This window comes from Triticum dicoccoides, chromosome 7A (genome assembly GCF_002162155.2).
Source record: "Triticum dicoccoides isolate Atlit2015 ecotype Zavitan chromosome 7A, WEW_v2.0, whole genome shotgun sequence".
NCBI lineage: Eukaryota > Viridiplantae > Streptophyta > Magnoliopsida > Poales > Poaceae > Triticum > Triticum dicoccoides.
This window is the reverse complement of record NC_041392.1, coordinates 618,367,585-618,383,676: the sequence shown is the minus strand read 5'-3', so window position 1 is coordinate 618,383,676 and position 16,092 is coordinate 618,367,585. Positions and strand designations below refer to the sequence as shown.

The 16,092-nt window shown below is 47.6% G+C and overlaps 2 protein-coding genes across 2 annotated transcripts; one reads left to right on the top strand and one right to left on the bottom strand.

Annotated features, from left to right (window-relative positions):
* The first annotated feature begins 482 nt into the window (after positions 1–482).
* LOC119330390 (auxin-induced protein X15-like) lies at positions 483–1,210 on the top strand. Its single transcript, XM_037603500.1, has one exon. It carries the CDS (start codon positions 567–569, stop codon positions 969–971), a length of 405 nt encoding a protein of 134 aa, XP_037459397.1. The 5' UTR covers positions 483–566; the 3' UTR covers positions 972–1,210.
* Positions 1,211–7,190: 5,980 nt separating this feature from the next.
* Positions 7,191–8,111, bottom strand: LOC119331569 (auxin-responsive protein SAUR19-like). The gene has a single exon (XM_037604732.1). The coding sequence runs from the start codon at positions 7,815–7,817 to the stop codon at positions 7,446–7,448; it is 372 nt and encodes a 123-aa protein (XP_037460629.1). The 5' UTR covers positions 7,818–8,111; the 3' UTR covers positions 7,191–7,445.
* Between the last annotated feature and the right edge of the window lie 7,981 nt (positions 8,112–16,092).

Here is a 16,092-nt window from a genome sequence, read left to right as displayed (position 1 = left end):
GATCTTATATTAAAATCTGTGTAAAAAAATTTTTTCAGTTTTTTTCTCCTCTTGCATGTTGATGTCACTTGACTGAAACTTGATTAAATTTCAATCGACTAAGACCTGGGCACACCCATTTACTATATGTAATTCTGTTCTCAGTTCTTGCGGAATTTAACTCTTTTTTTGCGGGGTTGCGGAAGTTAACATTGCCATGACAGTTGTTCCTAAGTGATCTTTTATGCTCTAGCAATTTCGAAACCCTGCTAAACAAACAAACCCTTATTATACCTCAATAATAGTGCATTAGACCTTTGCAAAAAAAAAAATTTGCCTCGAGAAAAAGAAAAAAAATGGTGCATCGATTTGAGCAACTGATAAACAAACCGAAGAGACTCAGAGGTCACGAGGAGGCGGGCTCGGAGCCGCAGGCAACCACGAGAGGTCGCCGAGCTCCCTCCTCTATATATACACCCCCCGCCGCAGTTCTCTGCACCAGCCAAACCAACCGAGGCCAACCATCAACCAGCAGCGCCCAGCCACACAGCGCCGCCGCAGCCCGCTCGACCGATCAATCGGCGGCAATGGAGGAGCGGGGCAGGGGCGCGAGCAACAAGATCCGGGACATCGTGCGGCTGCAGCAGCTGCTAAAGCGGTGGAAGCGGATGGCGGTGGCGCCGGGCGGCCGGGGCAAGAACGGCGGCGGCGCCGTGCCCAAGGGGTCCTTCGCGGTGTACGTGGGCGAGGAGATGCGGCGGTTCGTGATCCCCACCGAGTACCTGGGCCACTGGGCCTTCGAGGAGCTGCTCCGGGAGGCGGAGGAGGAGTTCGGGTTCCGGCACGAGGGCGCGCTCCGGATCCCCTGCGACGTCGAGGCCTTCGAGGGCATCCTCCGCCTCGTCGCCGCCGGGAAGAAGGACTCCGCCGGCGCCGCCGCCGACATGTGCGACCGCTCCTGCTCCTCCGAGACCGAGATCCTCTGCAGATGAGGCGACGGCCGGCTGGCTGCTCCCTCGCTCTGAAGAATGAGTTCAGACGGGGAGCGGGGATCTCCTCCTTCCTTCTTCTTTTTTTTCCTCTCTCCTTTCTTGCGTTCTCCCGATCTTTCTTCTCGGTTTTAGCTGAAGAAAGGGGAAGAGGTTGCAGCTAGCTGGATCTGTAATTTGTACAACACCAAGGATTGTTCCAATGCAAAAACTTAGGCATTTGATGCTGTTTGTGCGCGCCATTATCCGTGTCTCTGCATTCCCCTGCCTCCATTGTTTCAGAAACTGAAACCAATTAAGCAACTGAAGAACAGTAGCCTGTAGTACTTCACAGTTCAGATGCCCCCTTTGCTTAACAGTTCAGCAACCGAAACTGTTCCAGGCCAAGGCACCGGCAGCAGGTCACAAGAGTGTTGGGGAAAATGCAACTGCTCTGGCATTAAGAAAAGCCGTTTTCTTTCTCATGGCTCATGGCATACGCATGTACAGATGCACCATGCCCACTCCATTGACAAGAGTTGCTTATCATCTACTACTACGTCCAGGCTCGCCTGCGCTTCACGCCATGGCGGCCGAGATGATCGATCGGCCCCATGTGCGCACCGGTGCTCCGGCCCCAGGCCCGCCGCGGCCCTAACTCCATTCTTCATTGTCAATACATGGGTGGAATCAGCATCTTCTGAATCATGTTGCCACTACCTCATATAGTGTCAAGGCATTAATAAGAGAGGAGCCAGATAAAAAGGGAGATTGCGTAGTACATGTTCACATGGCAGGCGCACGGCGCACCTGGTCTCAGGCCCTCGGAGCATCAACACACGAGGGGGGAGGCTCTCTGCATCTTTACCTGAATCTTGCATGTGCTGCTGCAATGGAGCAGCAGGTGTGTGTGGGTAGCCGGGGATCGATCGGTTTCATTTGTTTGGTGTCCGAGCTCTTGATTTTGGAATCGGAATCATAATCTCTACTTGCTTTGTACTGAGTTTTTGGTGCCATCATAGGATCTGATGTAGGTCTTCCTCCAGGGCAGGAAGGAGGCAGTCTGAAACTGACAGAGGTTTCTGTCAAGCACATCGAGGACAAGAAATCAGGCGAAAGTGATGCTCTCCTTGATCCCAACACCAACAGCTAAGGAAAGTACAGTGATTGATCAATGTTCCAGCGCACTGAACATCAAAAAAAGGTAAAAATGTTGCAGGGCAGTAGGACACTATGCCCGAATCCAGTAATACCCAACAAATCAGGTGAAAGTGATGCTTTCCTTAATCCCAGCAGCTAACGGAAATGCAGTGATGGATCAACGCTGCAGCACACTGAACTTCAGAAGAAACAAAATGTTCCATGACACTTTACCTGAATCCAGTAATGCCCAAATGGTGGAAAACGAACTGTGCAGAGACAAGCACAAAACAAGGCAGCTCTTCTTCAAGTTGTTGACACGAACTGGGTGAAGAATAGTTATTCTTCACCCCCTCTATTTTACCATCAATGCACCGTAATTTTACGTTCCGTAAGTTTTGTCTTATTTCCGACGCAAAAAAAAGACCATAAGAAAATATATAATCACCGTAAAAAATATTTTATGTTATGTATAATTACAAACGTAAAAATATAGTCTAAAATACACATAAATTACAAATTTTCTTGTCTTATGACCTATATTTTTATTTTCTTATGTCAAATTTTACGTAGTAAATCAATAGAAATGTAACTATTTGAATTCCAAACGTAATTTAATTATGAAATGGTCGTAAGATTACCTCGGGTGAAGAATAACTTATTCTGCACCCTGGGTGATGAATAGTAATATATATATACTACCCCCATATACTACCATATGGTAGTATATGAGACATGTGAGGTAACTATCCCCAGGTGGTAGGATTTCAAATAAATACATTTTTATTAATTCACTACGTAAAATTTGACATATGAAAATAAAAATATAGGCCATAAGAGAAGAAAATTTGCAGTTTATGTGTATTTTACACTATGTTTTTACGTTTTAATTTTACATAACATAAAATATTTTTTACGGTAATTATATATTTTCTTACGGTCGCTTTTTGCGTCGGGAATAAAACAAAAACTTACGGAACGTAAAATTACGATGCATTGATGATAAAATAGAGGAGGTGAAGAATAACTATTCCTCACCCAGGGTGACGAATAGCGTGATATATATATATCCTTGTTTTTCATGTAGCAAAGATGAGTTATACAGCAATCATCGATCGAACATTATCCTTGGGCAATATACATGTCCAGTCAAGAGCGAGAGCTTGAGATCCAGATCCAAGGATGGCATGCCGTTCGACTGAATCGCCAGTCCATTCTGTTTATTGAGCAGGCAATTTACTAGGGATGCCAGGAAATGCATAGCCCATTCAGTTTTAAATGGAGCTAGCATACCATCCATGACGCAGAGTTGATGGAATCATGGACGGGATACACAACCCCATCATTTACAGCTCTCAGCTATATATCTATCGCGCGGAGATTTAGAAACTTCTATGCTTAAGCTCAGGTGACTCTTCTTTTGCAAAATCGTCATCAATTTTGTGGACTGTGTAATCTTGCACGGATGTTCATTCGACATGTTGGGACGGGCTCTGCTCAAGCTTAAGATTTTCTTTCCTTTGCAAACTCATAGTTAATTTGTGGACCGAGCACGGTTTGGCATGTCAGGATGATTTTCTTTTATGGCTCTGCAAAAGCTCATGCCACTCTTTTTTTTTGGCGAACTCATTGTTGGTTCATGGACCGTTTGATCTTGCACGGAGATTCAAACCGACGTTTATGTTTTTAGGAAAAAAAAATACAAGAAAAATCACGTGCCTGTGAGGAAGAGGAACCCAAGACCTATCACTTCACAGCATATGGGAGTACAAATGCAGCAAAAGTAAGTTTGTGTACAGTGTAAACAAGTTTTTTTTTGGCAGCATGTATTTTGATTATCTGTTTTTCTTACTTATATTGTTTTCTTCCATTTTTCTCTTTAATTTTGTTATTAGGCATGTCACCAGATTATGCACTTGCTCTTTCTTTGTTTGGCTGAAATCCAAAATTGAACATATTTTTGTTACAGTTTTTGGTTTAGAAGTATGTAATTATGTATTTTACTAACTAATTGTTTTAAGTAGCGGTAATATAGGAAGGTTTTTTGGTTTAGAAGTATGTAATTATGTATTTTACTAACTAATTGTTTTAAGTAGCGGTAATGTAGGAAGGTGCTTAGCGCGAACAAAAAAGAATGAATCAAAGAAATAATTCTTTAAATTTCATATGACTGTCCTCCAAGCTGGCCCTTTCTTTTACCGGTACCAATGCACAACCATTTAGCTAGTTTGTCATACAAACATTGAAACTGAATTCTAACTTTGACCATGAACTTTGCGCCAAAAAAACATTGACCATGTATTCGACTAATATAATATGAGTTAAATGCCATAAAAGATATATCATTGGATTCATATTTGGATGAGGTTTCCAGCAGTATAACTTTGATGACATAATGATCATGATTTGTGAGTCAAAATTATTGTCAAAGTTAAACTCAAAATTCGAGCTGCCTTACATATTTGGACCAAAGAGTATATCCGAAGAAATTTCATCGTCGGCACTAATTATCCTGTCATTCCAATATGAAACTTCTAGAATATGTTGCTTTGTCATATTCGTATTAATGAACGTGTCCATCTCTAAAGCAAGGTAAAAACGAAAGGGAGATGATATTAACTACCAAACTTCCATGAAAGTGACGATGATACAACACACCACGCATGCAGCCCTATGGTGTGCAATGATTTTTGCGGCATACAAATATATTTTCAATTATAATGATGCACTGGAATCGGAGATCCATGCTCTCATGCAAGGAATAGTACTGGTCATTTAGCATTCAGACAAGCCAGTGATTGTTCAATCGGATTTTACAGGTGCGCTGAGCATCCTTTCCGGCGATACTCTTTCTAGGTCTGCCTATGGTCATTTAGATGCAGAGATTAAAGCAGTTTTGGTTGATAGGGATTTTGTTTCTCTGAAAATTAGTAGATATCAAAACAGGGTAGCACATCTTTTAGCACACTATAACCGTACCAAGTGTTGTACTGCAGTATGGTTGAACTCGAGTCCTCCGTGTTGTGAGGAGCAGCTGGCTCGAGATTATAACCCTGTAACAATGGAATAAAACTCTCTTTCAACCCTCCAAAAAAACTACCAAACTTCCATGAAAGTGACGATGATTAAGCACACCACACATGCAGCCCTATGGTGTGTGTGAGCTAGCGTGTAATTGCTCTTTATTTGTTTGTGTGAAAGCTATAACTGAACATATTTTGTTTATTTGATTAAGAAGTATCTATTTTTTTATTTTATTAATCGATTAATTAGTTTAAGTAGTTGTAATTGTTGGATTTGATCTACGGTTGAAACAAACCATGAGAGAAGGAGCCTTTTGACCCCGGGTGTGCAATGATCGGAAGCACACCACACCTCCGCACGTTTGGTTTTGGTCCCATGTACTCATCACACACATATATAAGGAAAAGGGGGTTTTCATTATGGATAACAGCATATCAATCTAAATCACCTAACCGCCGATCCTAAATATGTGTTGAGGTACGTGAAGGCCATCCAATCCTGAATATGTGCTGAGGTACGTGAAGGCCATCTCCACCACCGGCCACCGCAGAGTTGTGCCTGCGGCAACCCTGCTGACGTCGTCGTCACCGTGTTGCTTCCCCCAACATCTCCTCGCTACTGGAGACGCAAAGGTGCAATCGTGGGCTACACAGGGGCTGGATGGAGTACGCGGGAAATATCGCCAAGTACCTGTAAGTTTGTACGCTTCCGCATAAAGTTGTTGATCTAGTTCGAGATTAAGACCTTACGTTGATTAGCATAAAGGCTAATTTATCTAACAATAATATAAGAATGTACTTAGTGAGCGAAAATGAAAGGATAAAAGAAAATACTCCATCGTGATTTGTCAGATTTTAGTGACCATTGTCCAGGCGGTCCTATTTCCTTTATCGACACCAACATGCAACTATTTAGCTAGTTTATCAAACAAAACTGTTAACCTCACAAGACTCTTTCTTTCCCCCTATCACAAGGCGATTAGGTGAAAGTCTCCCTCTTATCGATCTTCGTTAACGAGCTCGTGGATTCGCTTTTCTTATGCATACTACTCCAGCGGTTGGTGGCGGGGAGCGAAATCCTTGTGTCTCGAGTCCGGCTACTACATAGGTTAGGGTTTTGAAATCTTCGAGTCGGTCTTCTAGGCTCCGGTCTTGCTCAAGTTCATTCGTCGGTACGGATTAAATGGAGCTCCAGTGTGTACTCTTGTGGGCTCGTCGGCAAGGTTAGGATTTCTCACCTTGCATATGTGGCGGTGAGATTTGGTGTCAGATTCCTTGGATCGAATAAAGAGTTCAATGGTCCTTAGAGGCATATTCACAAAAGTTTTCATACTGCCATCGACAAGGTCGTGTCAACTTCAATCTGTGATCAACGAACAGCGGCACGTCGACTTAAATGGAGCAGAGCATGTTCGAAAACAGCTCATTCAGGCAGCAACGGTGCTTCTTCCGTGGTCCAAAGATCTAAATGTATTTTTTATTATATTTGAGATCTTTCGTACTTATATTAAACTTTTATAATATTCCCGCAAAAAAAACTTTACAATAGATTTGGTTCTCTTTTGCAAAAAAAAAAGTGAACCTGAATAATAGATATGGGTCCTTATATTGGAGATCGGATTTTGCCTATTCCCTTTGTCCAAATATATACAAGGGCTCCTCAAATTTGGGCTTAACTTTCACCAGGAATTCGACAATCAGCATATGAGGCATACCATTGAATTCGTATTATAAAGAGGTTATCAATGATATAATTTTCATGGCACATAACTCATATTTTACCGGTCAAAATTATTGGCAAAGTTAGGTCTAAAATTTGAGTAACCTTATGTCAAAAGAAATTTCATCCCTGTGGAAAAACAGCCAAGCTGAATCCGTTCCCCGATGAATCCTATGTCGGAATCTAGGACCTTCTAGAATGTCAGAAGAAATTTCGCCCTCTAGCCTGCATGTTTTTCCTGTCTTTCCAAAAGAGAAACTTTTCCGAACTTTCAGAGTACATAAGTTACTTTGCGACTTCCGTACTGAAGACCGTACCTTGTGTGTGTTTGTGTGTGCAAGTCAGCAGTAAAAACCAAAGGGAGATGATATGAACTTCAAATCTTCCATGAAACCAACGATGACGATCAACACACCACGCACGAAGCTAAGCTAACGCATCATGCATGTGGCCGTTTGCACTCTGTACAATCTTCAACCAAGCGAGAAGCGATCTGGCTAGTTTAAAAGTAAATAAACTCATCGTTCTACGTACGCGCGGGCGCGGCACGGCACGGCCGTCGGTGCCGCTGCCATGGCGTCGTCCAATTAAGCTGCTAGCTAATGGCCTCCTTCCTTAGTTCTTCCCCTTGCCGCTGCCGGAGCCGTTCTTGCGGTGGAGCCGGCGGAGCAGCTCCTCGAAGTCCTCCTCGGCGCAGGGCACGCGCAGCCCGTCGGCCTGCGCGAAGCCGAACTCGTCGGCGGCGCGCTCCATGAGGTCCCGGAACGCCGGCTCCCGCAGGTACCCCGTGGGCACCACGAACCGGCGCGCCTCCTCCCCGACGTACACCGCGAAGTACCCCTTGGGCAGCGCGCCGCCGCCGGCCGGCTCCAGCAGCGCCTCCCGGAGCCCCGCCTCCTCGGCCCGCGGCGCCGCGCCGGCCTTGCCCTTCCTCTCCTTCCTCCTGCCGCCGATCCTCGGCGCGCGGAAGTAGCCCATCACCATCATCGTCGCCGGCCGCGCGCTGCAGCAGGATTCACGGCGCTCGTCGTAGCTTCCGGTCGTCGTCGAAGAAGGAGGACGGCACGTGACTGCGCAGCGGGCCGGCGGTGTACGGAGGTGAGGAGGATGGGTGGATCAGTTAAGGCATGCGGGAGGTGGAGTTGGTGCGGCTGGTCGTGGGTTGGTGGCCGCCATGGTCGACGATCGCCGGCAAGCTAGCGGGAGGTCCTAGTGGGGTTGGCGTGCGTGGAAGAGGACGTGGTCTCCTCGTCTCGTGCTCTGCTCTCAACTTGTGATTAGGTGCAGTTGCAACTGGGAAATGATTAGGCGGCAGCCAGGGTTAGCCTTGGTTTTATACTGATATGGTGGTGGGGTCAGACATAATGTATCGAAGTTTAATTTAGCTTGTTTTATTTATTAATCAGCTTCACTCCTCTAAGAACATGCTCCCCATTTTTTTTTGGATGTCTAAGAACATGGCTAGAACCAAGGCAGGCAGAAATCCCGTATCCTGTTTATCCATTCTACTCCGCCGGCCAGTCGCCCCCGAGGCAACAACATCCTTACAGCTACTCCCTCCGTCCCAAAATTTAAGAACATTTTTGACACTAGCATACTCCCTCCTTCCATCTATATAGGGCCTACTGTGTTTTTCGAGGCCAACTTTGACTAAATGTTAAAGCAACAATATATGACATGCAGCTTTACACAAAGCATACCGTCAAATTCGTATGTGAAAGAAGATTTCAATGATATAATTTTCACATTATGCATATCATGTACTATTAATTTTATCAATAGTCAAAGACCGTCTTGAAAAACGCATTAGGCCCTATATAGATGGAAGGAGGGAGTAGTATCAAAAACGTTCTTATATTTTGGGGCAGAGGGAGTACTATTTACAATGATTTGTGGCAAGCAGGAGCGGGGCACGCGACCATTTTGATTTTCAATCTTTTATATCTTTCAAATCAAAAATTTAAATTAAGTTTCTTTTGCATATTCGCGTTTCCTGTGATGAGGGATTTCAAATGAGATACATTTTGAATATATTTTATTGAGCTTGTGAAAGTTCGTTGTGCCCTCATGCAGGATCTAAAGACTTTGCGGATCAGGCTGTCGGCATGGCTGGGCAAGTGCGTGCCCTGCGTGTTTTTGTTTACATTTGTCGCATGATTTTTATGTCAGGTTAGTCATTTCATTGCCCATATATATGGTGATGTTAATCTTAGATTAAGTAAAAAAAATAGAAAACATCCAATCTATTCATCTTCAATCATGGTATAGAACGAACATCAGAAATGATAAATTGCATCCAGATCTTAGACCACCTAGCGTTTACAAGCACTGAAACGAGTCGAAAGCGCGTCGTCGTCATCATCCCTCCCTCGCTGGAGTCCGGCAAAACTTGATGTAGTAGACAGTCGAAAAGTTACCGTGCTAAGGAACCATAGGACCAGCGCACCAAAACAGCAACCGTCATCGATGAAGAGTAACGTAGATCGAAAGGACCCAACCTGAAGATACGCGAACGAATAGGAATGGCAACAAGATCCAAGCAAATCCACCAAAGACAGATCCACCGGAGACACACCTCCACACGCCCACCTCTTCAGGATGTGACCGTCATCTCGCGCCTTCCTGAGCAGGACGCAAACCCAAACAAAAAATGAAAGAAACGTCTAAAAACAAAGCCCTCCCATCGGCAAGGACCGGATCCACCGGAGACGAGGCAGATCAGCGGCAGCGCGGACAGAAGGCAGAGGAACCATAAAAAAAATTGTCGAGAGGAGGCGACTGCGTGAGTTAGCGTGTTGCAACACGCATGGTGTTGCAAAATTTTATTGTTCTTATTACCGTGAAATCTTTAAAAAGATTTAGCTGATTGAATATGTGAGGGATACACACAAACTCTTATACCACTGTACACGCGCACTTACACATTTCTTTCTAAAGACCCAATTAAAGTTGTGGAGCTTCTAAACTAATGAAGTCGTATGCTTTCCTATCGAAATTTTTGTCGCCCCTGGCCCACAGAAAAATGACAATCTGCATCAACATGACTATTAAGCCTTAATTCTGAGAATTGATCCGTGGTGAGCCAAGGATTCCACCGCCCCACTAACCATCTAACCAATGATTGGTTATTCCCTTTCTCTCTCCTTTTGCGGGTGGTTATCCTCTCTGTTTGTTCTCCTCTCTATTTTTTAGACTTTTCTAAGTCTAGCGTTGTTTAGAAAGCTACTCCACAAGACTCTAGCTACATCCATATATCACAAAAACAAAGAGCATTTTCGAAAAGTACAAAAAGAAAGAGCGCAACATCCGTTCCATAGCCGACAGAGAGCTTGGATAGGCAAACGGAAACAATTTATCTGATTACGCGTCGCGTATACGTAGATGGCTCCCGCATTTCCCCATCGTTTGGTAGTTAATTTGGCGCCAAATCACCGTTGCCGTTGGCTTTAAAAAAAAAAGACTCTCCTGGAGTCCTGGTGTAAGTCAATTTAGTAGAAGTAGTCACCGGGAAGTATGAACCCGGCATGCAACTACCCTCTCAGATCTCAGTTACAAAGAAATTGCCTAGCGTGACCGTGGGAGTGCGCATACCGATAGAAATCAGGTACACACGGAGTCCCCTTGCGATGACCAATTCGACCCGGAGTCGTCTGAATGACTGTGTATTCAGACCCTACTATATCCATATGTTTTTTTCCTCGAAAAGGCCAAAAGCCTTACACTAAATGCATACATCCATAAAAACACCATTACAAAAATTAAAACACATTCGAATGTGTGCTGAAGTCCTCACTCTTCTGTATCCATCAGTGGCACGTCACAAGCAAAATTCATTGCCGTCTCTAAGCCTCCGTTTCAACGGAGCAAACTTGTTTAAACCCATATTGACACGAAGCGGTCCCTAGAAGAAGAAAGCGTCGGAGAGGGCATGTGGAATGCCCTGGGTCCATCCAGACAGAGCGAGGGGACACAACCCTCACACACTCTACGACAAAACCGAAGTTGGTCAAGCTGCACCGGCCGAAACTGGAGCCGAAGTATCAAAGTATTAAGATGCACAATCAAGCTACCCACTTTGCAGGACAATGCCACTTAGATAAATTTGTAGAAGAAAAGGCAGATGAAAAACCAGATTCATAACACAATAGCCTTCACACGCCTCTTGATGATACGAATAGGCACTACCAAAACGGGGGCGACTTAGGGTGTTCTTATTACTCCACGCAGACGGTGACACCATCATCTTGCCGCCGCCGATCGAATACCAAACCCTAGATTCTATCCTTAACCCGCCTCCACCAAACGGAGGCACTAGAGTCCCCGCCCCCTCCCATCACCGGGGCGACGACAAATGAAGGGATAGGGGGCCACATGATCTCAACATGAAAAAGGTGGATCAGCCGCCGCCATTCCGTGGTCGCGGGAGCGGGCGAGGAAGAAACGCCCCGAGCGAATCGGTAAGTTCACATGACCAGGAAAGTCGCCGCCATCCAAAATGTGATCTTTCTATGAACTGAAACCTCAACATATTTCTTAGCCATGAACACCGATGTTTGTGACAAGTTTAACATATCAGTGATGAAGTGAACACGCTCCGCGAAGATTCTCAATTTCTTTCAAAAGGATTCTCAAAGAAAAAAACGAAGCAAAGTGTTGGCCCAAAACCAGCCATAGAGGCTCAAATGAATCTGTCTGTGACGAAGGGGCTGCTGGCTGCTGCCTGAATTGTGGCAGAGACAAGATTTGTCTAGGACGAGCCGATTGCGCGGGTCGGCCACCGCCTCGTAGTACGTGTTGCGGTAACGGGACGTAGTACGTACCACACGGTTACGAAACCCATAGCCATTTACTACAAGACACGTTGGTGAAGAGTAAAATGAACCATCATCATCAAGCAAAGTGTTGAAGTAATCAGCCAGGTTCAGTCCCTTTCCGACGACTGCAGCCGGAAAGAGGCAGCGGAATTGCGGTGGAAAGAGCATTTGTCCGACCGTGCGCGCCGGGCCGGTTGACAAGTTGGGTGCGGCTGATGGGGACGCGCGGGATTGACGGAGCGGAGTACGTACAACAAGGTACACAAAGCTGCCGGGGTCAGAGTACGGCCTAAAAGCAACTCTCGATCTAAACGGACGGAGATTTCGTCCGTTTTTTTGGATCGGCCAGACAGACACGAATGTCCGCTTCCGCATTTGGGTCGGCTCCTGCGCCCAATACTGGTCTGAGACCCATTTTGACGGCGTTAAAAAAATAAACGCATGCATATTTAAAAAAAAAGAAACATCATTAATTAAACATTAAAGCCGGCAACGAAGGCCGGCAAAAGTCCAAGCGTCCACATTTGCATTTAAAAAAAATAAAAACAGCCTAAACTATGAGGCGGCGCGCTGCCCTAGGCGTCGTCGTCGTCCTCGGGGTCCGTGAGGTCGATGAGCGTCGGCGCCGGCCCGGCCCAGGCGAACGCCGTGTTCCAGAGCGACGCCATGTCGGGCTGTGCCGACGCAGGCAGTGTCGTGGCGAGGGGTTGTGCGGCCGCCTGTGCAGCCGCGGCCTGGCGCGCCTCCTCCTCGGCCTCGCGCGCCTCCTCCTCGAGGTCGCGCTCGAGCATCTCCTCGTACTCGCCTTGACGGCGCTCCACTGCCAGTCGGCGCTGGCGCCACATCTTGAGGTAGGCCTGCTCCTGCGCCGGCGTCGCCCCCAGCCAAACCGGTGGCGCGGACACCCACTCGCGCACCACTCCATTCCAGGAGAAGCGCGCGATGGGCTCGGGCTCGGACTCGGGCTGCGGCTCCGGCTTGATGGGGGACGGCGGGGCCACCGGTGGCACCACGCTGTCGCCCGCCGCGGAGAGGGCAAGGGCCTGCTCCATTGCCGCCTTGTAGTGGGCCTTCTCTTCCGCCTTCGCTCTGCGCCGCTCGTCCTCCTCGCTCTACCGGTAAACGGCCGCAAGGGCCGCCTGGTAGGCGTCCTCCGCCGCCTGGTCCTCCTCACGGACGACCAGCGGCGTTGGCCTCCGGTCGACCTCGCGCGCGCCCCGTCGCCTCGCCTCCTCGTGCTCGAAGGCGAACCACCTCACCCAGTTGGGCGAGTCGGTTGGGTAGGCCTTGTCGAGGCGCTGCTCCGGCGTTAGCACCGCCCGCCGGCGTCGCACCTCCTCCGCGTGAGCACGAGCCGCCCGCGGCGCCGCAGGCATTGGGATCCTATCTGGATCCAGATGCCAGTCGTGCGGCACCGTCACGTCCGGATACGGCAGCGGCTGGCGGTTCTGCCAGTGCCACTCCGCCTGGTGCACTGGCACGCTGACGCGTTGCCTCTGCCGGCGAGGCGCCAGCGAGGGTGGGAGGAACTCGGAGGGGAAAGGGGTAGCGGGGGACTTGCCCTTGGCCTTGCTGCCGCTGGCGCCGGAGAAGAGGCCCATCCTCGCTGTGGTTGTGGTGGCTAGGGTTTGCCGGCGACGAGGGAGCAAGGTGGGCAGATGAGGACGGCGAGTTTGGATGAGGACGGCCCCACCGCACGGTCGGCTTAAAAAAGAACGAGTTTCGTCGCTGACGTGTGGGCCCGTCGTCATAAATTAAGCTGACCGCGTGGGCAGCAGGTAGTTGAACGGCTGCCATGTGAGGACGCGGCGGATAGCGTGAAAGCGCGCGAAGCGTCCGTTCGGTGTCCGCGCCGACGCATTTGGGGTGCAAATTTGGGCCGCAAATGCGTCGGCACGGACGTGACGCGGACGTGATTTGGGTTTGGATCGACGCATTGGGCGGCCATTTTTATCCGCGCCGATCCAAACATACGCAGGAGGATGAAATAGGTCGGTCCTTTGAAGTCGCTCTAATATCCGCTGGCCGGCCACTCTCGCGACCTAATTCATCCATCCACGTATATAGGATAATTAACAATGACACCATGGAACATTACTTTGTCTCCTCTCTTCCTTGCGTCCTTTTCGGCGCCCGGCGCGCGTGCGTGGAATGCACGTCAAGGTTAGAAATAAAATCCCCGGTCAAACCGGGCTGCTAAAATACATAATCCGGCGGCAAGCAGAGATTGCTTTCCTCTTCCTTTTTTAGGGTTCTTCTTCTTCTTCTTCTTTTTCTTCTTCTTCTTTTGTGTGTGAAAAAGACGGTGCTTTTTGATACGTACGGTGGTGCACCAGTCTTCTTCGTGATAATGGCGAGCAAAGCTAGCTGCGAAGAGTCGCGCAACCGCCTACCGCCGCTCTCAACGAGCAGGCACACCTTTGGGCATTGGCGTACGGTGAGGGTACGGCATGGAACGGACGCTACGTGGCGCGGAGCAGATTCAACGAATCCTACCCGCTGTCTTCACATTTTGACGTTCATTACGATATATAAGCGCCTAGGTAGCTGTATGATATAAATATATGATGATATCGAGATGCCGGATCTACAATACCTGTCTGTCACACGGGATTTGGTTCATCCGCTCAGTCTAGTACCTATATCATCTATATCTAGATACATTCATTTCTGTAACGAGTAATTTAGAAAAGGGAGTACGTACGACCTTCGTCCTGATTTATAAGTCCACTTTGTATTTAGTGTCAATTTTGACTAAAGATTTAACTAAAAAAATATTAATACATGTCATTTGAAATTATATCGTCGGATTCATATCTGAACATAATTTTTAATTATATTATTTTTAATGACATGCATTAACATTTTGTTAGTTAAATTTAAGATTAAAGTTTGACATGAAATACAAGTGAACTAATAAACCAGGACGAAGATAGTACCTACTATACTTGGCCATCTGTCGGGCCGGGCTTGGCCAAGCTCGAGACAGAAAACTCAGGCACGAAACCGGCCTCGCCATCGGGCCTACTTTTCAGGCCCAAGCCCAGCTCACCACTGCAAAAGCCCGCCGGGCCTCTTTGTAAAACAGCAAATATGGCGGGCCTGGCCCGGCCTTCGGGCTCAAAACCTAGGTCCAGGCTCGGGCCGGGTCAGGTCGGGCCGTTCAGGCCGGGCTACCCATGGCCAGGACTAGTACCTACATCGGGTTCTATGGTCGATCGATGTTTTTCATGCCTTGCCTTTAGTAAGACAATTTCTCACTTTGCAGCATCGGCCGGGTCTAGATAGGTTTTGTAGAACTCGCTGCTCGTAGTCCTATGCGTATAGGGGGTGAGGTTTGCGGGCGTCCGAACTTGCGCCATGTAGGACTTCGAGACTTTCTGCCCACTAAACTCCTCCTTTAATGCCAGTTTTCTTCCACTCTATCACTGCTTCTCCTTTACTCTGCATTCGCACACTCCTTATCCAACGTTATCGTAGTACCTTTCCGACGGCCGACCAGCCATTGTCGGACGTCTTAAGCCCCCCACCCACACGCATGTCCACCTTGGACTGTGTCGCCCTCCACCCAGGATCTGCCAATCAAGTACCTTCGTCCCCCTGCCGACGTCGTCCAAGACGGACTCAATGTTCTGTAGGTGTTCGGTCAAATGTCTTTGAGCTTTTTTTTACCTTCTTGTGTTGCGTACTTGATGATTGATGGAGGATGAGTTTTTTTGTTTTCGGGCAGCGAGCAGGGGTGGCTTTCGGTGACACAGTGCACACAGCCTCGTCTTCTTCTTCTCCTCCATCGCTCCTCCTTTTTTTCTTTGTGCGTGTGGAAAAGTCTGTGCTTTTGATACGTACGGTGGTGCGCCCCGTCGTCTTCTTGGTGATAAAGGCAAGCAAAATGAAGCTAGCCGAGCAGGCAAGCCGCAAGCACACCTTTGGAGTTTGGACGTTGATGGTGGTCTTTTCACGTACGGTACGGGTACGGCATGGAACGGGCGCTACGTGGCGCGGAGCAGATTCAACGAATCCTACCGGCTGTGTTCACATTTTGACGTTCATTACGATAAGCGCCTAGGTAAAGCAGTCTGATATGATGATATCGAGAGACCGGATCCACACCACGGGACTTGGCTCATCTGCTTAGGACTAGGAGACTCGGGTGGATCGATGCTTTTCATGCCTTGTAAGATATTTCTCATTTTTACTCCCTATCTCAGCAAACATCAAACCTCCCCCCTTTCCCCCGCAAAAAAAAAAGGAAAAACACATCAAACCTCTCCATTTCAGGGGAAAAAACATCAAACCTCGGATTGATATCTCTAGTACAGGTTTGGTAAACATCAGGTACCTAAATTTTTTTGCGCGCCATTTACATACTTTTTTCGCTTCCTGCAAGTCCGTAGGCGGGATGGCGTGTGGAGCGCCGGCCATGGATAGGCCGACCCATGGACGAGTCG